This window comes from Mustela nigripes, chromosome X (assembly GCF_022355385.1).
Source record: "Mustela nigripes isolate SB6536 chromosome X, MUSNIG.SB6536, whole genome shotgun sequence".
Classification (NCBI taxonomy): Eukaryota; Metazoa; Chordata; class Mammalia; order Carnivora; family Mustelidae; genus Mustela; species Mustela nigripes.
The window spans coordinates 91,198,018-91,221,184 of NC_081575.1; the positions used below are offsets into that span (position 1 = coordinate 91,198,018).

Here is a 23,167-nt window from a genome sequence, read left to right on the forward strand (position 1 = left end):
TTTTTCCTGTCTTTCAACTTCAACACTATTATTTTGTGTAAAATAGGATTTGTTGTGGGGACACTACCCTGTGCGCATTGTGGGATGTTCGGCAGTGTCCGTGGCCTCTACTCATTATGTCAGTGGTATCCACACTAGCTATGATGGCCAAAAGCATCTCCAGATGTTATCAAATGTTTGCGGGAGCCCAAGAGGGAAAAATTGCCCCCAATTGAGAACCACTGCTCTAACACAATGCCTGGCACAGAGTGGGTGCTAAGCAAACATTTGATGAATGAATAAATGACCAAATTGTAGGTCACAAAGAAGCCCCAAGAATTAATATGGCTTCCTTCTCTAACTTCTGGCAGAACTCTGTTTAAGTCTTACCAGAAAAAGCCAACTTACCTTGTTTTGGGGGAAAGAGAGGATTTTTCACCAAACCTTCTCAACCCAGACTACACGTTATAGTCACCGGGGGAAGCTTTTGAAAAACTCCTGCTGCCATGCTCCTCTCCAGAGCAATTAAATCAGAATCTCAGGAGGTGGGGTCCAGCCTAGATCATTTTTAAAATCTCCTCTTGTGATTCTGATTTGCAGCCAAAGTTCACTTCCTGTTCTTTTCAGTCCTGCAAAGACTAATTTTATAGCATAGTGATCATCACAGAGAGGACATTTCTCCTCACGTGTCTACACTGGCGATCAGTGCTTTCAAAAGGAAAGGAAGTATATATGAGCACAGTAACTTCTTGCTCCATCTATATCTTCTATTCCCTGTCCTATTGTTGATCCATGTTCATCCTAAATAAAGCAATTTAAAAAGTAGTGTTCTACTCTTGGTCATTAGTTTTGATAAATAGGAAAATGGTGTTACCTTGCAATTTTCTTTGGTAATAATGGTTTGTGCTGTGCTGTCATATTGGGACCAGATAGAATAAAGGCCTTAAAATAGTACTGTGTGAAAGTCTTGATTTATAGTAGCTCGCATACTAGAAACAAAAAGATTATAGACGCATGCCCAAAACAGAACACGTAGCCAAGCAGGGTTAGCACTACAAATTAGAGAGGCCCACCAATAGTCATGAAACATATGATGGTCTACTGGTAAGAACATTAATAACCGTGATTTTAAGTGTCATGTTCAAGTATGCAGAATTTTTCATTCCCAAAGTGGTACCTCATAACTTGAAAAACAAACTCTGGTTCTCAAAGATGAATCATCCTGAAGTGAACTAAATACTTTCTAGTTCTAGAAGAGGTTTCTTATGGGAATTACCTGTTTCACTGTGATTGCAAAACAAGTGGGCATGATACCTGTCCCCATATTGCAATAACTTCGGTATGCAAAATATCCTGAAAAAAGAGAAACAGTCTTCCTCTTTGAATAACAAATGCAGCTTTTCTGCAGTAACTCGGACATGAGGCACAACTTAGGACAACCTGGTAACAAAGTGCACACAATGAAGTACACAGGCCAGTTTTGTTCAGCCGACCTCATAGAACGAGAGCAGAGGGGCGCCTGGGTGGCTCAGTGGGTTAAAGCCTCTGCCTTCAGCTCAGGTCATCATCCCAGGGTCCTGGGATCGAGCCCTACATCGGGCTCTCTGCTCAGCGGGGAGCCTGATTCCTCCTCTCTCTCTGTCTGCCTCTGTGCCTACTTGTGATCTCTGTCTGTCAAATAAATAAAATCTTAAAAAACAAAACAAAACAACAACAACAACAACAAACGAGAGCAGAGAAGGCAGAGATCTGAGATTCAGACGCCCTGGGATCTGGCTAATAACCACGTGTCCTTGCCCAAATTACATGCCTCTCTGAGTTCTACTTTTACTTGTAAAATAAGAGTTGGACTAGAATAGTAATGAACTTTCCAGCCTCAATTTAGGAGAGTAATGGTTGTGATAAGCTGAGTAATGCATCCCCTCCCCCCAACTCCTACCCCACAGAGGATGTCCACCTCTGAAAATCCCTGGAACCTGTGAATATGTCATCTCACTAACAAAAGGCACTTTACAGAGATGATGAAGTTCAGGACCTTGAGAGGGAGACAGGAGGAGAAGATATGAGGATGGAAGTAGAGGTCAGAGAGGAGAAAAGATACTGAATTGCCAGCTTTGAAGATGGAGGAAGGGGTCATGAGCCAAGGAAGGCAGGCAGTTTCTAGAATGTGTAAAGGCAAGTAAATGGATTCTCCCCTAGAGTCTCCAGAAGGAAGGCAGTCCTGCAGACCCATTTTAGACTTCTGCCCTCTAGCACTGTGAAATAATAAGCTTTAAAAATAAGTTTGGGGGCACCTGGGTGGTTCAGTGGGTTAAGCCTCTGCCTTCCGCTCAGGTCATGATCTCAGGGTCCTGGGATCAAGCCCCACATCCAGATCTCTGCTCAGCGGGGAGACTGTTTCCCCACCCCACCCCCCGCCTGCCTCTCTGCCTATTTGTGATCTGTGTCAAATAAATAAATAAAATCTTTTAATAATAATGATAATAATAAGTTTGTGCCACTTAGAGCCACTAAATTTATGGTAATTGGTTATATCAGCAATAGGAAACTAATTTAGGTTAAGATCTTGGGTGCTGCTATCAGACTCTCTGAGTTTAAATCCTTCTATTATTCACTGGATAGGTGAACTTCCACAAATGGCTTCAACTCTCTGTATCTCAGTGTCATGTTATAAAATGGGATGATACAGTACCAGCAGGAAACCTGTTGGGCTATTTTGAGTTTACATAAGGAAATCCTGAGGATCATCTGGAACTTAGTATACTATCTTTAGATAAATATAATCATTGCTCTGCTAAATTTCATAATTTAGGATATTTGCACCTCCTTTCCTATAAATCATTTCTTTTTATATAGCCATCGAGGAGCACCGGCGTGGGAGCGTTTACTTTTAAGAGTTATGTATATAAACATTGCATTTGAGTCTTACAATCAACCGTGAAATAGGTATAACATTAAATTTTCATATGAGGCTGTGGGAGGTCAGTTCACGCAAGTAATGTAGCTAGTGAGTGAAGAAATCACAGTAGCTTGTTCACTGTTACATTAACCGCGTTTATTGGCTAGATGATGACGAAATAATACGTATACATAAACACAGCAGTGGGCCCTCAGCCGACACTGCGGAGTACTAACACTAGGTCACCCCATCAGACCCACAGGGTCACAGTCCCCTGCGCTTCACCAACCAGCCCAGTAGCCAGGAAGGTCGCAGGCAAACGGTGTCGCGCAGAACCCTCCCGCACCACCGACAAGGTGGCGCCTTTACGACACAAAGGCGGGGCCTTCATGGGGACCGCCTCCCTACATAAATGGAGGCGGAGCCACCTTGGAGGCCCCAGTGCTGCCTTGGAGTTCGACCCGCCCGCCGCTCCGCCCCCCGGGAGAGTCGGCGCCACCATGGAGGACTACCACCGCCACTGCGATGAGGTACCGCCCCTCGGCCGCCCGCGAGCGACCCCCGCCCCCGCCCGCCTCGGCGACGCGTCTCGGCCGGGTGGTCTCCCGGCGCCGGGGCGGCCCCGGGAGTAGGGGTGCGGCTCCCTCCAGGCCCTGGTCTTCCCCTCCCCTTCTGGCCGGGACCCGCCCCGCCCGGCCTGGCTCCGGTCCCCGGCCCGGCCTAGCCCTAGCCCCCGACCCCGGGACCCTGAGGGTGGGCTGAGAGTTCGGGTGGCAGGGGCGACTGGGAGACCGTGGGCTGGGCGGGGAATCGGGGCCGAGGGGTGGAAGGCCGGACTCGGGGTGCGTCGGTGGGGATGGGGTGTCGGGCGCCGCCCGTCTGAGACTGGCCTTAGAAGCCTGTCTGCCCGGCCGTTTCCTCCGCCCCTTGGCGTACCCGAAGCAGGTGCGGCAGCCTCGCGAGCGAGGCCCCGATGGCAGAGCCGCTCGGTGGCACTGTGGCCTGGGTGGGCTGGAAGGAGGTGGTTCATGGATTAGGAGCCCTTGCTTACTGACTCAGGCTTCCCGGGCGCCTCACCAGAACCCCATGATATCAGTTATCTTCCTGTTACTGATGGGGACTCTGACTTTCATAGCGACCAAGTAAATTGCCCAAAGTGAAAACTGGCCAGGATGACATGCTCTATTTGAACCCAGGCCTCTGACTACACACCTACAACTCGGGCTTCACTTAACCTTTAGGACGATAAGGCCTTTTGGATCCCAGCATAACCTTTGACAGGCCTGGAGGGCAGAATAGACAAAAGACATTTTCTGTTCAGCCACAGGTGAATGATGCAGTGAAATGAAAGTAGGCACCTGGAGGAGGTGCCACAGAAAATGGTGTGTTATTAGAGCCCTGGAAAGGGCTTTCCATCCGTCTGTCTGTAGGTAGAATTCTGCTGAAGCTACAACCACACTTAAATTCATTACTTTTGTGATTCAGGTAGCAGACATACTTGTAGGTTGCTGGGAAAGTAGTCTTATTTTACAAGTTGAGGCACAAGCAGTTTCACTCTCAGACAGACATATCCCCCAACAACTGCTAGTCTCCTGACTCCTAAGAGGGTTCTGTATGGCAGTACTTCCTAAATATATTTTAAAAGAAATAAAATTACATGTGTTACCATGGCCACCTGGTACTACCTGTTTTTTTGGTGCCCTTCCCCATTGAAGTGAAATGGACATTCATAGGCCACTTTTGCAAATAGATAATAACCTTATTTTAAGGTAAAATGATAATTATGAGAGGGTCAAAATGTGAGAGCTGTTTCCACAACTCTAATTGTTTAGGGTTTTATTCCTTTGTTGTTGGGGAATTCTCTGGTGTAATTAAATGAGTTGAAAATAATTTAAATCTATACTCAAAATGATACTTTTCCAGGATGGGTTTTTTTTTTTAACTAATTTTAAGTTGCACAGTGAGATTTACAAAAATGGTGATGTCATAAAGCACCTAAAACGTCTCCATGGAAACAAATCACATATTACCTAAAGAGTTTGAGTTTAGACTGCAGTCTTAGTCACATAGCCTGGTTCCCTGCTCTAGGACACTTGGATGTCATTAATAGTTGCTTTTAACTCAGAATTCTGTCAAGCCACTTCACAGCAAAGGCTAATTTGCCAGGCCTGTTACAGTACTAAAGTGACATTAATTTAGATCAAGCATTTTTGTAACCTTTAACTCAGAGAAGCCACATTTTTGTCCCATGTAAGTTTAAAAAACAAAATTGAAAACAGTCTATTAATCAGTTTCTTCTCATGAACCACCTCATTCTTACTTGCTGTGGTCTTTTCCTATATACTGAGGTATGTGTATACCTCTTTCTTTATATCCTCTTCCTGCTATTTCCTGAGCTTTACAATACAAAGCTTCTCAATCTAGGACATCCATCAAATCACCAGTAAAGCACTCTTTAAAAAAATGTGATTGCCAAAGCTATGCCACAGTCCTTATGAATCAAATCTTGAGGGAGGTTGGTAGGGAAAGCATCCCACAACTTTAGAAGTGTTCTCTGTGGGGGGCGCCTGGGTGCTCAGTGGGTTAAGCCTCTGCCTTCAGCTCAGGTCATGATCTCAGGGTCCTGGGATTGAGCCCCACATCGGGCTCTCTGCTTAGCGGAGAGCCTGCTTTCCCCTCTCTCTTTGCCTGCCTCTCTGCCTACTTGTGATCTCTCTCTGTCAAATAAATAAATAAAATCTTAAAAAAAAAAAAAAAAGAAGTATTCTCGGTGGGATTAGCAGCCTGTGTAGAACTGACCCCTCCTTGGGACACCTGGGTGGCTCAGTTGGTTAAGCAACTGCCTTTGGCTCAGGTCATGATCCTGGAGTCCCAGGATCGAGTCCCACATCGGGCTCCCTGCTTGGCAGTGAGTCTGCTCTCCCTCTGAACTCTCCAGTCTCACACTCTGTCTCTCAAATAAATAAATAAATAAACTTAAAAAAAAAAGAACTGACTCCCCTTACCACTACAGTCTGCTGTCACTAAGACCTGCCCAGGCCAGCCTAGGGTATTCTGCGTGTCGTCACAGCTAGAAATGAAAGGAAGTCTGTGTTGAAAGCAGCTGTATCTTTTGTTTCCCCCCCTTAGGTTGGCTTCAATGCTGATGAAGCGCACAATATTGTTAAAGAGGTGAGTTACACGTCTTGTTGGTCTTGAAGCTTCCTGCGTTGATGGAAACTTTAAAAGCTCTGTTTTTGACTTCCAGTACAAAGTTAGAAACCTTACTATTCAAACAAGATTTTTAATATTTACTCGGTTTTTATGGGGGTGCTTCACAGAGATGGGCCTTAGAAAGCTGTTTTATTGTATGCTCTCAGACATCCTGGAGCTTACTCTGAAAGTGATATTGGAGTATTAGTTTAGAAAACTAGTTTGCTGTTTTGTAAAACTGATGTTCTGTCTTTTGAATAAAAGAAGTTTTATTCTGGTAGGCCAAATATTAGTTTAAATGTTAATGCTATAAAAGTGTGTGTGTGTGTGTGACACACACACGCTTTTATACAGGTAAACTATATGTAAAATATATGTCAAAAGATGCTAGAAATATGCTTTTGTAGCCAAATTTAATTGAAAAAATACTCACTTACCATCTTATAGACACGGATATGATGCTAAATCAAAACCTTAAGTATTTGAAACATGAAATCTGGTCCTCCTAGTAGGCAAACAAACAAGAAGTTCTATTTGGGAATCAGTTCTGGCAGAGAAACTTGAATTACTGTAGTGGTATACCATACAGACTACACGGTGGGGTAAGGTATTTATGAACACTTTTAATAGTCCTGAGTCATTTTTCACTGTGCCAAATCCCAGGGGGAAATTGAGCTGGCCTAGAAGGCAACCTTGTATTGTAGGTATGGTGGCTGAGGCTGTGTCCTAGCAGGCCCTACCTGCTTCTAAGTCTGGGCTGTGTTGGCTTGCCTTCTGGGCACTGAGCACCTCCTCAGTCCATCCTAAGACAGTGCCTCACCTGTCTGAATGTTCTAGGGCACAAGCTCACCCAGAACTCACCCAGGGCTGGCCTTATACAGCTAGGATCAAGCCGAGGTCTGAGAAAGCTAGACAGGCCCCTGAAGATCCTGCCATATTTTTCAAGTTCAGACTCATGTGTTCAAACTCCGTAGTATAGCAGGATGGCTGCAATTAACAACACAGCATTGTATGCTCCAAGCCTGCTGAGAGTAGATTTTAAATGTTTCTACCACAAAGACACAAAGTGGTAACTGCATGGAGGGATGGATATGTTACATAACTAACCTTATTGTGATCATTTCCTAGTGTATCTGTGCATCAGGTGATCACATTGTACACCTTGAACTTACACACTGTTATAGGTCAGTTACATCTCAATAACGCCGGAAGGAATAGAACAGCAGCAGCGATAAGGGTGACGATGGTGATCTGTAAGGTTTCATGTGGGCTTACTCTGTCTTAGTCACTGGACTTGAGCGCTTGACATTCATCTCACTCCATCTTCACAATAACCGGATGAGGATCTTATCTCTAAGGATTAGGAAAATAGGGGCTCCGAGAGGGGAAGTCACTTGCAAAAGGTCACAGTGAGTAGGTGGCAGAAGTGACCTTACACCTAAGATTGTGACGCTAAACCAGTGGCCTTAACCATCCAGAGGTGGATGTGAGTGAGCACTGGAAAATTATTCAACGGTCTTGTGCTGGGGCACCTGAAAAGTGGTGTTTGTTCATTTACTTTTAGTGGCAGGAGGTGGTAGCTTTATGGCTGAGTAATTACATAATATCAACAAACATGTAATTTTTACACATGAGAATTCGCTTTTTAAATTGGACTCCTGCTTTATTTCTAGTATCCGAAACCTCTTCAAAACCCAGCTGTTTCAAAGCCAACCTTCAACCAATTAATATCACCCTTTTTTAATCTCTACTCCCCTCCATAATCCTTTTATGACATAGCTTATCATCCTGATTAGTCTTTCTTGTGTTACAGATTTCTTTTATTAGCTTCTCTGCTAGTTCTTTACAACAGAGGCCATGTCCTATTGATCTTTATATGGCCCATAGTATCTCATAGAGTGAGATGATACATGCAGGAACACTCTGAAAATTCCAAAACAGCTGGAGACAGGACATAATAAAGTATTTACCAGAAGCCTATTTTCTAAGATGCTTCTTGGGGTTATTAATTTTTTTTGTTTTGAATAAATTTTTGCTGTGGTTTGTACAGGTCTTTAACTGTCCTCTGCCCTTTTAGTGTATAGATGGGGTCTTGGGTGGTGAAGATTATAACCAGAACAACATCAACCAGTGGACCGCAAGCATAGTGGAGCAATCCTTGACACATCTGGTTAAGTTGGGAAAAGCTTATAAATATATTGGTAAGTATCAGTGACCTTCCTCCCTGATTTGCTCCCCTTTGTCCTCACGGTCTTCTCTGAACTTAGAGACTGCAAACGAGTAATAGACAAGTTGGATTCTAATAGGATGTGAAGGACTTCCGGCTTACTGCTCCAACGAGAGTATCTGGTAATACCTAAAAGATGGAGAGCTTTCGCTACTTGGAAGCACTTGGAGCTCCTGCCAGCCGCCTGCCTGTCCTTGGCAGCAGCCCGTTTTACATTTGTATCAGCTGCCTTCTTCCACAGAGACCCACTCAGCCCTACGGTCACCCCATCAGGAGCTCCGTGCCTCCCCACACATACATAGGATGGCAAAGAGCCACACGGTAGTTGTTTAGACAGTGTAATCTTTGCTTCATTTTTTGTGTTTGGATTATGCCCAGGGAACGAGGCACGTGATTTGGCCCAGATTTTTCCTGCAGCATAATCACCAGTGGTCATGGCAGTGGGCAACAGACTGGATCCAGTGGGGTCAGAATTGTGGTGGTAGATAATCAAGAGGACTTGTTTTTTTCTGTTTGCCAAAAGCTTTGTTTTCTGTTCTTTTTACAGCTTGTAGAGCTCTGAACTCAAACACTCAGATATCTGAGATATCTTTTCCTTTGTTAGTGTTCTCATGCTGCAACTTTATTTTTAGTGACCTGTGCAGTGGTCCAGAGGAGTGCCTATGGCTTTCACACAGCCAGCTCATGTTTTTGGGATACTACATCTGACGGTAAGAGACCTTAAGCTGATTTATACAGAATCCAACTTCCGGCAGGGTCAAACAGTGCACTTATGATCAAATGCTTGTTTATCTCTAATTAAATTTTGAAAAGGCTATCAATAGGATCGCTTTGTACCTAGCCACAAGTATGTCTTCAGAGAGAGATGAAATGTGAAGATTTAGCAGATTGCAGGAAATAATATATTAAAACTGATGAAAAATGTGTATATATCCCCTCGCAATTTCAATATTTTGCTGATATTTCATCTGAGTTCTCGTTTTGTGTGTGTTTCAGGAACCTGTACCATAAGATGGGAGAACCGAACCATGAACTGTATTGTCAATGTTTTCGCTATTGCTATTGTCCTGTAACAGACTAAAAATGTTCGGCCAAAGCCATTAACTTAAGAATTTGTCAGTGTATCCTTTCTAAAAAGAGTAGTAGTTACTTAGTAATGTGTTAGATGACAAGTGTGCAATATGCTTCAAAAGCTACCAATGAAAACTGAATATTAAAAGCAAGCAATCTCATAGTGAGTTGGCAGATTATCTCATATTCTATCTGGCATTATTTAAATAAGAAAAATTTATTGTTGGCAAAAAACAAAAGCAAATATGGCATGACATAAAAATATAATCTTATATTTACACCGGCTTTTCACCAGCATGTACCTAGGAAGATGGGAAAATCCGTTCAGATAATAAAATTCTCTTTCATCCAGGGAAGTTAACAGGGATAAATATATGACCCCCCCCCAAAAAAAAAGCTGCAAAGATAAATGTGCAGAAAATAATAACTAGCTAACCCTTCTTAGTTTTTCATTTTTTCTCTTCACTTAGTTGTACATATCATTGAGTAGGAAATAATTCTGTTTGGCTTTTTTTCCCTACCAACTATTACTATAGTAGCAACCATCAGCGATTTATTTACTTTTTTCTGAGAATTGTCGAAACAGTTTTTTAAGTTTAAAATTCTTGGATTTACATTTGAGGGCCAAATAAATCTGGTAACCTGAATTCTCTAGTTCGGCAAAGTTCAAGACCATGTGTGCTAAAAAGTACATGACACTGACAGCCGCCTTACACTGACTCATTTCACGTAGAGCTGACATGTATGGGATCCTTATTATATGCTTATTTCTCTCTCAGCATTGTAATTATCAATGTACTGTGCGACTTCTAAGTTACCTTTGGCACCTGTTCAGTGGGACAGCTAACATATTTGGGGAAGAAATAAAGAATTATTTTACAAGAAGAAAATGAATCTGGTCATCCACATAGAAACAAGCAAAATGAAAAGCACGTATTGCTGATGGAGAATTGTCAGTTTAAGCATTGCTCCTACCAAGTAAAAAAATGCATAAAATATGCAACTATTAGTTAAAGGCCTTACTAGCAGTATAACTATATAGATAGTCAGTTTTGTGATTGGTTTAGTTATAACCATGTATAAGTAATTTGAATACTTACTACATGGGGTTCAAATTGAGTAGAGTCAAGTATAAATTAAAAGTATACAATCATTAGCAGGTTAATGAATATCTCAGGGCTTATGAAATGTAGCTGTATTTATTAAGAAAATAAAAGATGAGAAAATAGATGGTGATAGATAGTTGGTCTGACAACTGGTCACCAAACGCTAAGTCAATCTGGTTATTTACGCTGGAAAACAAAATTTTACGTATTAGCACTAACACTAATATACATAGGGAGTGGAACCACGATTCATTGCATTTTGAGGGGAAAGAAAGGCTTAGTATTAGTACTGACAATATTAAGACAGTGATGGTATTCTTGTAGGAATACTATGTGCATGTTTGCTATATTGCTGAATAATTTTTCAATGTTTAAGAAGAATATTAAGAAAATACAAGGAGAGAGTTTCGTGCGGTGATAGACGTCTTTTGGCACGTCAAAAATTCTCATAGCCATTACCTTTCTTTTACTTTGCACTGCTGGCTTTTGTGCCCTTGAAGATTATAATAGTGACCAAAATATTTGTTTGGTTAAGGCTTGCTTTTGATTATTGTTATTGAGGCCTGATTTTAAAGGAATAATAAATATACCTCGTGAACTTGCTATCTGCTCTGTTTTTATTTAAAAATACAATAAAGATTATATTCCTGTGCTGTGCTTTTGCTTCTTGCGTGATCATTGAATAGTTTAAAAATGGCATTGTGGGGGCACCTGGGTGGCTCAGTGGGTTAAACCTCTGCCTTGGGCTCAGGTCAGGATCTCAGGGTCCTGGCATCAAGTCCCACATCAGGCTCTCTGCTCAGCAGGGAGCCTGCCTCCCCTTTCTCTCTGCCTGCCTACTTGTGATCTCTCTCTCTCTCTCTGCCAAATAAGTAAATAAAATCTTTTTTAAAAACGGCATTGTGCTTGCTTGAAAAAATTCTAAAGAAGAATAAGGGAAAGGAATGTCAGACCACATCGATACAGCATACAGAATAAATACCATTAAAAACCCAAACCCGGTATTCAACATTACAACATAATTAATAGCTTCTATTTTGTGCCTTTTACCCTGTGACCTTAAGAGAAAATTTCACTTTTAAAAAAGTCAATGTAAAATACATTCTGTAACTATTCATTAGCTTTTAATGACTATTTTTGGCAAGGAATTCTGTCCTGTTTGTCAACTTTCAATTGAATTGTTGCTGTTGTTTTTTTAATTAAAGACTTTAAGTATGTAAAATTAGTGTATTCAAATGTAAGTACTAACTCAGATTTTTGTAAAGCTGCAATTTTATGTTTGTAAAGTGGTGGTACCGCTGCCTTAAGTTGATGGTAACCTCTCATTACATTTTCTCCAGTAAAAAGTACTTTTTTGCTCTCCCCAAGCTGGATGTTATCTAATTACGAGTTACTGAAAGCATTTCACCACATACAGTCATCACATATTTAAAGTAATCTTAAGATACTGCAGATTTGGGGTGCCTGGGTGGCTCAGTGGGTTAAGCCTCTGCCTTCGGCTCAGGTCATGATCTTAGGGTCCTGGGATCGAGTTCCGCATCAGCTCTCTGCTCAGTGGGAAGGCTGCTTACCCTTCTCTCTGCCTGCTTGTGATCTCTCTGTCAAATAAAATCTTAAAAAAAAAAAAAAAGATACTGCAGATTTTATTTTCAAAGGTTGAGTAAAAACAAAAAACAAAACCTTGATTGTTCCTGACATGTCTCTCAAAACTGAGAGAAAACTGGCTTTTTATGACAAAGGAAGTAGTCTTTTCACATAGTGGACACCAAAGGAGTTTGAGAGATGAACTGAAAATTGCACCCCATGTGTTAGAATCTACCCAAGGGGAATTTGTTTTAAAATCCAGAAGGTGGAGCTACATTTGTGGCTAGAAAAATGAGAAAAATTGACTTTTGTATATTTGTGAAATTCTCTGTAAAAGGATCTTCTTAAACACTCAGCTCTTGCAAGATTCAGATGGCCATCATCCTTCTACATCAGGTGGCCTAGGAGATTCCAGTCCACCATGCCAGTTGCAAACTCAATCATTCCCACTGAGGTTCCACTTAATGTCCCTCTATGTCGTCCTTGGATATGTAGGATAAATGGACAATCCAGGATTATTTAGAAATGACCCGCACTGCTTCATGAAAAGTGTCTCTTTCCAAAATGGTTTCTAAGGATCTCAGGGACGAAGCTGGGACTTTGAACAGATGCTTACAGCACCCCTGGTATGATGTGTATCTTCCCTGCAGGGCACAAAACATGGGCAACTCCCCCCCACACACACACTCTGGGATCCTTTAAAGGTGTAGACTGTATGCGGAAGTTTCTTTGCAGCTCTGCCTCACCAGGTCAGAGAATTTGATGGCTGGGCTTATCCAGTAATGTATATTCAACTTTTTTCATGCCAAAACATGCCTTTTTATTTTACTGAATGCTTCATCTTTTTATGTACCTTTTTTTTTTTTTTAAATGAACACCAGCTTTTAATGAGATATTTCAGTCTGGGTTTCTCAGGGCAGAGTTTTACATGAGCCAGTAATGAAAGTTCTGTCAACTCATCTTCATCCCCTCTAATACCTTACAGAGAAAATCTGCAGGAAAATTATTAGATATGGGCACGTACTGACCTTTCATTTCATAGGCCAGGAATTTGAGTTAAGCTGCATGACTGAACATAGCCTTCATAGTTAATGCTCATATAGAATACCACCCAAAAGGATCAGGGTTAGAATAATGATTTCTCAATAAAAGTAAAGCAAATTTTTTCATAAAGGGCCATCTAGTAAATATTTGAGCCTCTGCAGGCCTTTGCAACTATTGAGATATGCCGGCGTGGTATGAAAGCAGCCATACAGTGAGTGAATGGGTATGGCCGTGTCCCAGGGAAACTACAAAAACAGGTGGCCTGCTGGCAGAGTTTACCAACCCCTGCATTAGAGGAAGCAGTGTTTCCTGGACACTTAAAAAATTAGATGTTGGGGTGCCTGGGTGGCTCAGTGGGTTAAGGCCTCTGCTGTCAGCTCAAGTCATGACCCCAGGGTCCTGGGATTGAGCCCCGCATCGGGCTCTCTGCTTCACAGGGAGCCTGCTTCCTCCTCTCTCTGCCTGACTCTCTGCTACTTGTGATCTTTGTCTGTCTAATAAACAAAATCTTAAAAAAAAAAAAAACTTTAAAAAAATTAGATGTTAATGGACCCAGGAATTTTTTTTCCTTTTATCGTTCTCAGTTACAAAGGGACACAAAGCATTTTTTATATATTATGTTTTTATTTTCTTGGTCTCAGAGAGACCTTATCAGTAAGCCTAATCTGTACTCTCCCTACAAAAAGAAAGGCTACAAATCAACTTTTCCAAAACTAAAGTGTTCTTTTTTTGGTATATATATCCCCTAACTTTTCATTGGTCAGCAGATCATTTTATATATTGTTGGAGTGCATGTTATCACCATATCTTAAAGAACATTATTGTAAAAAGTCAACATTTCCGGTTTTATTGGTTTTGGAGTTTTTTGCGAGGATTCTAGAGAATCTCCCATGCATACCAGACACGGTAATCATGTCCCATTCAATGCCTCCTGTTAGCAGAAATCACATACGAGAAAGTGCATAGCCCACGGATGAAATAACGTTGCCTCATAATTTGGGAAAGAGGATGTTCTTTACCCAGGAATAGCTGTGTATTGCATTGGCATGAACACCTGACCTAATGAAGGCTTATCCATAGACTGATTCTTAATCTACAACATGGCTGGGGTACATTAAGTCAAGCAAAGTAGTTCCCTTTGTGGATCAGAAAATAATGAGAATTAGTCAACAGGAAGAAAAGAGAGCAGAGAGAGAAGCAGAAGTTTTGTCAAAGATTGGTGGTGGAAGAGTCACCACAGCTTGCCTGGTCTACCATCCTTCAATCCCAGGAAGACAGACCAAACTCCAGTACCAGAGTGGTGTATTAGGCCGGGAGCAGGTCAGTGAGAATGGTCTGGCTTAGAATCACTAGCATAGGGTGATAAAAAGAATAAAGAAACCTGCACACAAATGTTCATAACAGTTTTAATAATAATAGCAAAAAAACTAGAAAACACTTAGAGGTCTTTCACTGGATGAATGTTTTAACCAACTGTGGTTCCTACATAGAATAATACTCAGAAAAAAGGAATACATTATCGGTATAAGAACTTGCATGAATCTCAAGAGAAGTAGGCTGAGTAAAAAAGTCAGCACACTATATGTGATTCCATCTATATAGCATTTTTGAAATATTTTATTTTTTTGAAGATTATTTTAGAGAGAAAGCACCTGAGTGGGGGGAGGGGCAGAGGGAGAGGGAGACAGAATCCTCAAGCAGACTCCCCACTGAGCGCAGAGCTTGATGCAGGGCTCAATCTCATGACCCTGAGATCATGAACACAGATGAAACCGGGAGTCAAACACTTAACCAATTGAGACACCCAGGCACTGCTTAAAACAGCACTTTAAAAATGAGAATGGATTAGCGGGTGCCAGAGTGTAGAGATAATAGACAAGAGGAATCCTTGTGGGGTTGGAACTATTCGGCATCCTGGCTGTGGTCGTGGACATGCAGAACTATAGGTCATAAAATTGTGTAGAAGTGAATACCCACAGATGAGTACAAGGAAGAACAGGGAAATTTGAATAAGGTTAATGGGCTCATCAATGGCAATATCCTAATTGTGATATTATAGTGTAGGTTTGCAAAATGTTACCACTGGAGGAAACTGGGAAAAGGACACTGGGCTATCTGTATTATTTCCTATAACTACATATGAATCTATAATTACATCAATAAAAATCCCATTTAAAAATGAAGATGAAACAAAATTTCATATAAAAAAATAAATAAATACAGATCAACTTTTTTTTTTTTTTTGACTCTAAAATTCGCTACCAACTACATGCTCCCTTATTGCTTACTCCTGGGGAAGACCACTCACACTACTTCCCAGGATATACCCCTAGGTTAAGACATACTAAAAAAAACAGTTGCTCTTTAATAACCTAGTCTCTTAATCAGGAAAATTCTGTGTTGATTACCTTAAATTTGAACTCTTGAATGATTTGTTGTAGCAAGGATACAGTTACACTTAAACCAGACAAGTGTTAGCTTTCCACAGAGTCTACCACAAGTGTGGAAGATAGCTGAATTATTTCTAAAAAATTGAGGTACTTTTTTGCAAACTGTATTTATTTTACATACTGTATTTATCAGTTGATGGAAATTTGGATCGTTTCTTAGGTTTTGTTTTTTTTTTTTTTAAAGACTTTTATTTATTTATTTGACAGTGAAAGATCACAAGTAGGCAGAGAGGCAGGCAGGGAGAGAGAGGAGGAAGCAGACTCTCTGCCGAGCAGAGAGCCCGATGTGGGGCTCGATCCCAGGGCCCTGAGATCATGACCTGAGCCGAAGGCAGCGGCTTAACCCACTGAGCCACCCAGGTGCCCCATTTCTTAGTTTTTGATATTATGAAAAGGCTGTCCTGAACATTTGTGAACAAGTTTTTATGTGGGCATACGTTTTCATTTTCTCTTGGGTACATGCTTAAGAGGGTAATTGCTGGGTCATATGCTGTGAAAGGAGCAGAAGGGCTTGGACAGGATGCCAGTAAGAAATCGGCAATGCCCATTACCCTTCCACAAAGAAATGCTCTCCCACGTTATTTTAAAATATATAGTTATCTTGATATAGTTTCCATTTCCCTCTAGGGATAGATAATGCATATAAGAAATGTTTTACTTTCTCCTTAATTCTTATATTAGTTTCCTATTGCTGCGTACACTTGGTGGCCCCAAACAAAATGAATGAAGTTGCTTACAGTTCTGGAGGTCAGAAGTCCAACATGGTCTTACTGGGATAAAATCAAGGTTAAAGCAGGGCTGCATTCCTTCTGGAGGCTCTAGGAAAGCATCTGGGGTTTTTTGCCTTTTCTAGTTTCTAGAGGCTACACACATTTCTTGGTTAGTGGTTCCATCATCAAAGCCAGAAGTGTAACGTTTTCAAACTTCTCTCCTCTCTGACCCCTGCTTCTGTCCTTGTCTCTGACTCTGAGCCTCCAGCCTCCACCTTTCCTTTCCTAAGTCCCTTGTGATTATACCAGGCCCACACAGGATAACCTCACCCTCCCAAATTCTTTAACTTAATCACACCTGCAAAGTTCCTTTGGCCATCTAACATTTTTTCACAAGTTCCAGAGATGAGAATGTGGATATGTTGGGGTAGTCATTATTTGGTCTAGTACAACTAGACATTCACATGCTGAATGTCAACGGACTTGATCTAAGTATCGTAAAATAGGGGGCTCGATCCCATGACCCTGAGATCATGACCTGAGTGGAAACTAAGAGTCGGGCACTCAATTGACTGTACCACCCAGGCGCTCAGATTCTGAGGTTTTTAAACACTGTGTAGACTGACATTGTCCAGGCCGAAGAAAGCGGGTCTGTGGGTCAATATGGCCCATGGGTCATTAGTCTGTCTCTGTTTCATGGCCTACCAGGCCCTACCTTCCCCTCCCACGCTTTCCCAGTCTCTTCCCCTGTTTGGCTAATGGCCAGACACTGCAATCATTCCATGATGGTCAACAGGCAAGGGGAGAAAATTAAGTCAGCCTTAATTTTGTTGTCTGGACTTAAGGCCAAGTCAGTATGTCTGGGAGTGGTTGCTATCACGGCAACCTCGATGACGTGAGCTACAACTACACACAACTACTGTTCTATGAATCGTTAGTATGCTCTCTTCCGAGGGCAATTCGGCAGCATCTAGCCAATGTTTAAGTGTTACATCCCATGACCTCAGTTCTTAGAATCTATACAACAGAAACGACAGCATTAATGGATGAAGAAAAAAACAAGAATTTTCCTTGCCATAGTTCATAAAAGCAAATTTACAAAAAGAAAACCACCACCACTAGGACAAGAGATAAATTATGGAGAAGAAAAGAGGAGGTATCACACTGGGCTTTATAGATTATAGGTTAGAAACAGATAAACAGTTATATATTAATTTTTAAAACTTAATTTAAATCACACATGAATGCATTTTTATGGGTTGCACTTCTAATATAACAAAAGCTTAACAAGGCCCTTGCTCTCCATCTTGTCCCCTTCCGGTTCCCCACCTTGTCATCCACTCCCAAGGGTAATAAGAGGTAATAATTGCTGTCATTTTGATGCATGTAATTTTCCCACATTTATATACATATATACATGTACCACCAGAAAATTGTATAAAATAGAGATGATTCTGCGGACTGTTCCTTTCAGGCAACAGTATACCTTGGGGATTTGTTTTCAAGTGAACACACACCAAGCCACCTTGTTAAGTTTAGCTGCCATATTACATCATAGGGTACGGATCGGCCATAGTTTATTCCTTTTCCTCCTTGTGGGCAACTGGGTAATTTCCAATGTTCCACTCTTACCAACAATACTGACACGAGTATCTTTGCCCAATCTGCCTCATGTCTGTGTGCAAATGTTTCTCTAAAAATACTTCAGAAATAGAATTATTGGGTTTTAACATGCATACCTTTCAAATATTAATATATTGCATTTCTTCTGTAATCGAAAAATCATCATTTGTCTTAAGAAGACAGAAAACAATTCAGACTCTTGAAAAGAGCGAGCAAATATATTTGCACACGGGAGGGAACATTTCCTCCCACGGACATACATACAATGTACACATAGAAGGCTAAAGCGATCCTGCGCCAGCCCTTTAAACAAACAAACTCAAGAGCAAAGAAGAAAAAAAATGTGTTACTAGGCGGAAGTAAGAGTACGTGGTGAGGCAGCACATGGCTCCAGCAAGGGGAAGCTGGACAAGTTCGGAATGCCCAGACTCACGGACTAGAAGGGAATGGGAAGAGAAGGGCTCGTCATAAAGCCGTAGAGTCCTGGAGTTGGAGGGAACTTTGAGTTTGCCTGTATTAACCTTCTGACCACAATAGAAGTTCTTTTTACAAACACATTTGGCAGATGGTTTATGAGGGAGGTCAGGGAGGGCCTGGGTTGGGGGGTGTTCTACATCCCAATCCATTACCTGGCAGGGTAATGTCTTTCGTTGAACTGGTCCCCTTTGATGCAGAAACATCAAAGCATCATCGGATTTCATGGAGAAGAAACCCTGGGAGTTCTTTATCCCCGAGCAAATACACCTGTGCACACACATTTAGGGTTGGTACGGGCTTTGGCAGATAGAACATTGAAATTCTTGTTTTGCCTTCTCTTCTTCAAGGAAATTTAACTCCCTTGCAGGTTAGCGGTGCTGCCACCAGGGGACAGAAGGAAGCCACTGATCCTGTCCTGATTGTGAACTTGAATGTTTGTGCTCTCCCCAAGATTCAGACAATGGCTCAGCTGGCTTCGATCTCTCACCCAAGATGTGCAGCCCTAGAGCTCCAGCTGCTCCTAGAAAACGTATCCGTTTGTTAAACCGATTAAAATCTGTCAAGCTTTAAGCCCATCACGCTGGAACCCTCATTTTCCAGGCGTCTGAGTATATAAACTGGAGAAACTCGGACAGTTTGATTTGCAGCAACTCTTCTTCAGAGAAGTCCCTGAAATGCCAAATCCTGCCATCGCATTGGAGGCCTCTCGATTGTGTCTCATTTGTTTTCCTCAGTGGCCCTTCCAGGCCTCCTCTTGCCAGCCTCCCAATGCCTCTTGTCCTTGCCTGGTCTCTTCCCACGTGGGACACGGAACACAGGCCGGTGGGGGGATGGCGGGGATGGGAGGTCAGTAAATCATGCAGTTCAAGTTTACTTAGCAGGGCACCTGGGTGGCTCAGTGGGTTGAGTCCTCTGCCTTCGGCTCAGGTCATGATCCCGGGGCCCTGAGATCAAGCCCCACATTGTGCTCTCTGCTCAGTGGGGAGCCTGCTTCCTCCTCTCTCTCTGCCTGCCTCTCTGCCTACTTGTGATCTCTGAGTATAAAATAAATAGATGAAATCTTTAAAAAAAAAAAGTTTACTTAGCGTGCACTAGGGGCCAGACACTGTTCCAGGCTCTGGAGGAACAGAGGAACAAAACTCTTCCCTCACGGAGCTTACATTCCCGGGGAGAGGCAAACAAGAAACACACGTGTTCAGACAGTAATCAACGCTACACAGAAGTAATAATAAATAAGAAGTAATGCAGTTCTTACCAGACAGAGGACTGCATCCACACTCAGATTCTGCTGCTCACCAGCCGCCCGAAGGTCAGTAGTTGAGAGAAGAGCAGTGGTCGGAAGGGAAAGGCAGCTTTATTCTGGAAGGGGGCAGCCTAGAAAGATGGCGGACTGACTTCCCAAAGAGCTTGTCGGGGAGTAGCAGGAGGTTTTTAAAGGGGAAGGCGTGGGAAATGGTGATGGGACTACACGCAGGACAGGCCGCTGCTCGGCAGTTAATCATTTGTCTGCAAGGCTTCCAGATTCTTCCACTCTGCCAGTAATCAGGGCTCCCATGTGTCTGTTATTGAGGATACCACGGCCAGCAATGGCTGTTTTTGAGGGCAGTCAGGCCTTACCTTCCAGAAAGTCTGGTCCTTTGGTCCTCAAGACTGGCAGTCAGCAGGACCTCAAGGGAAGTAGGTGAGTTCTGCTACAACCTATGGGGTTTAGGCCAGCAGGCAAGGACTGCATAAGCTTACCTGCTGGAGTGCTATTACACAGGGGAGGGGGATAGGGAGGAGTTCAAGGAAGGGGCAGTGGCAGGGCTGCTACTTTCAATGGGGTGGTCAGAGCAGACCTCTCTACTGAAGGGAATATTCGAGGTGAGATCTGGAGGTGAGGGGGTGAGTCACACAGACTTGTGAGACAAGATGCATTCCAGGCAGAGGGAAGCATGAGTGTAAAGATCTTGAAGTGAAACCAGCCTCGGTATGGTTGTGGGACAGCAAAGTGGCCAGTGTGGTTGGAGCTGAGTGAGAGAGGGAGCGAGCAATGGGGAATAAGACCAAACATGTAAGACAGGACTTGATCACATAGGACCATTTCTGCGTGAGGTGATAGAGTCCTGAGGTGATGGGGTCTCTGTGGCTGCTGCGCTGAGAGGAGACTATAGGTGGACAAAGACAGAAGCAACGAGCCCAGTGAGGAGGCCATTGCCATGGGTCTGATGAAACATGGCGGCTCAGACGAAGACAGTGGTAGGGGAGGGGCTGAGAAGTGGTCAAATTCTGGAAACATTTTGAAGGTAGTGGTGACAGGATTTGATAATGTATTGCCTGTGGCATTGTGAAGAAAGAGGACTTGGGGTAGGTTATGGTTTGGCCAAAACGAATGGAGTTTTCTGTTTACTGCAATGGGAAAGACTGAGATAGGCATCGAAATAAGAAAAACACTACAGCCCTCACCATAGCACATATGTTTCCCAGTGTCCATAACCCCACCACCCTCTCCCTATGCAAGACCATCTTTTGAGGTAGACGCGTATCCTGCATCTTAGTGAATTTCAATATCTCTGTACATTTTCCTTGATCACCATTGTTCTATGAAGATAAAATGTAGTACTTAAATTTTGTGGAAAACACACTGTCCAGATTCAAATCCTTATTCCTTTGTTTCCTAGATGTGTAACACTGGGAAAATTGCTTATTACCTCCTTGCCTCAGTTTCCTCCTCTGAAAAGCAGGAATGAGAACTATGAAGATTAAATGAGATGAAGCATATAGAGTCCTCTGCACAGAGTAGAAGCAGGGAGATAGAACAGGCCCCAGCCTGGGTCTGTAAAGAAGGAACATGTTGAACAGGGCCTCTTACACTCAACCAACATACCATGCTCGTGTAGCATAGCAAGAAGTAAACTTCCATTGCTTTAAGACACTGAGATTGGGAATTCTTTGTTACTGCAGCATAACCTAATCCTGACTGACTGACATAGAAATTGAGTTTGGAAATAGGTCATACTGTACCAAAACCTAAAATTAGTGACTTTCACATAGTCATCTCTTGGTGGGTAGTGAAGAAACAGGTATCAAAGGTTGAAAAGGTGAAGATCTCTGTAATGTGGAAACAAAACATGGGTTTAAAATGTTGCCTATAGTCACTTGGGAAGAAATTCCTTTATCTATGAATCCTGTGCAGGTGGGAAAGATGGAACATCTAATGCTAGGAATGTGTTGTTGGCTCTTAGCTGAGACTATAGGCGCATGGCAGGACAGCACTTTCTAGGGTCCTTAACATTAAGTATAGGGAAGGCACAGAAGAAGACACAGTCGCTTTGAAGTCATGTTAAAAACTGAGGGCTCTAGGGGCTCCTGGGTGGCTCAGTTGGTTAAGCGTCTGCCTTCAGCTCAGGTCATGATCCCAGAGTCCTGGGATTGAGCACTGCTCAGTAGGGAGCCTGTTTCTCCTTCTCCTTCTGCTGCCCTCTACCTACTTGTACTCTCTCTCTCAAATAAATAAGTAAAATCTTTGAAAAAACAAACAAACAAACAAAAAGGCCTTGGGGTCTATCCTGGAGCAGTAGGAAACATTGAAGAGTTTTTATTTTATTTATTTATTTTTAAAGATTTTATTTATTTTTTTGACAGAGAGAGCACAGAGAGAGAAGGAACACAAGCAGAGGGAGTGGGAGAGGAAGAAGCAGGCTTCCCGCTGAGCAGGGAGCCCGACATGGGACTTGATTCCAGGACCCTGCGACCACAATCTGAATCAAAGGCAGATGCTTAACAACTGAGACACCCAGGTGCCCCAAGGGGGTTTTAAAAGAGAGTTGATGGAAAACAGGCTGGCCAGAATTGTATCCCCTACCAAACATTTTGTCAACAATAAATATGCACAAATCTGATTATGTGAAAAAGCATTTAAATACTCAAAAACTAACACAACATAATCTAACATAATATATCATAACAAAATATAGAGTAAAAGTGAGAATTCCCTTTCACCTAACCCCAGATCCCTCTCACCTCTTCACACTATTGTATCGTTATTTTGGTGTGCATCTTTCCAGACCTTTGTTATGCACCTAAACTCACACACACTTTTTTTTTTTTTACATTAATGGGATTATACCCATAGATCTAAGTAGATGGCTGTATGATAGGTATTCCAGTGTGTGGATACACTATGATTTATTACTGATGTACAAGTATGATGTTTCCAATACTGCATAATTATCCTTCTATACATCTAGTGTAGTTGTAAAGTCTGACTCCAAACCAAAGTGTATGACTCCCTGTACTTTAGAGCATGTAGGACTCCTTCTAACAAAACTTCATTTCTCTGTTAAGTCCCTTCTATTATATAGAAGTAAAACTAACCAGTCTTTTAAGGGTTATGGCTTTACTGCTCCCTGTGGAATTTGGGTCACAGTTTCAGGACCTTACACAAGCCAAGAGGGCTGGAGCATTGGGACATTTCCCACCCCTCCATCTGTCCATTTTCCCCATCAGATCTGGTATCTCTCAGCTGGTCCTGTCCTGCATCTGGCCACATAAATTCTTTTTAGGAGATTTTCTATGGGCGTATCCACATGTCTGGATGGCATATCCCTTTTCTCCCTCAGGTCTTGCCAATACCCCACCCCTTCTGTTGTATCTTCCATTGTACCTTTAATTTTACATTGTCAAGGTTGGCAACTTTACTTTCCAGTTTTTAAGCACAGCCAATTCTTCTGTGCTTTGTCCATTCATTAATTCTAAAATTTAAAACAATTAGACAACATCTACATCATTATGACATATATTTCATGATGATAATGATATCTATA

At 42.2% G+C, this 23,167-nt stretch overlaps 1 protein-coding gene across 1 annotated transcript; it reads left to right on the forward strand.

The window, feature by feature from the left end:
• Nucleotides 1–3,301: 3,301 nt before the first annotated feature.
• On the forward strand, nucleotides 3,302–11,131 carry DYNLT3 (dynein light chain Tctex-type 3). Its single transcript, XM_059385510.1, has 5 exons — nucleotides 3,302–3,408; nucleotides 6,008–6,049; nucleotides 8,148–8,271; nucleotides 8,930–9,007; nucleotides 9,294–11,131. The coding sequence occupies exons 1-5, from the start codon at nucleotides 3,379–3,381 to the stop codon at nucleotides 9,368–9,370; spliced, it is 351 nt and encodes a 116-aa protein (XP_059241493.1). The 5' UTR covers nucleotides 3,302–3,378; the 3' UTR covers nucleotides 9,371–11,131.
• The last annotated feature ends 12,036 nt before the right edge of the window (nucleotides 11,132–23,167 follow it).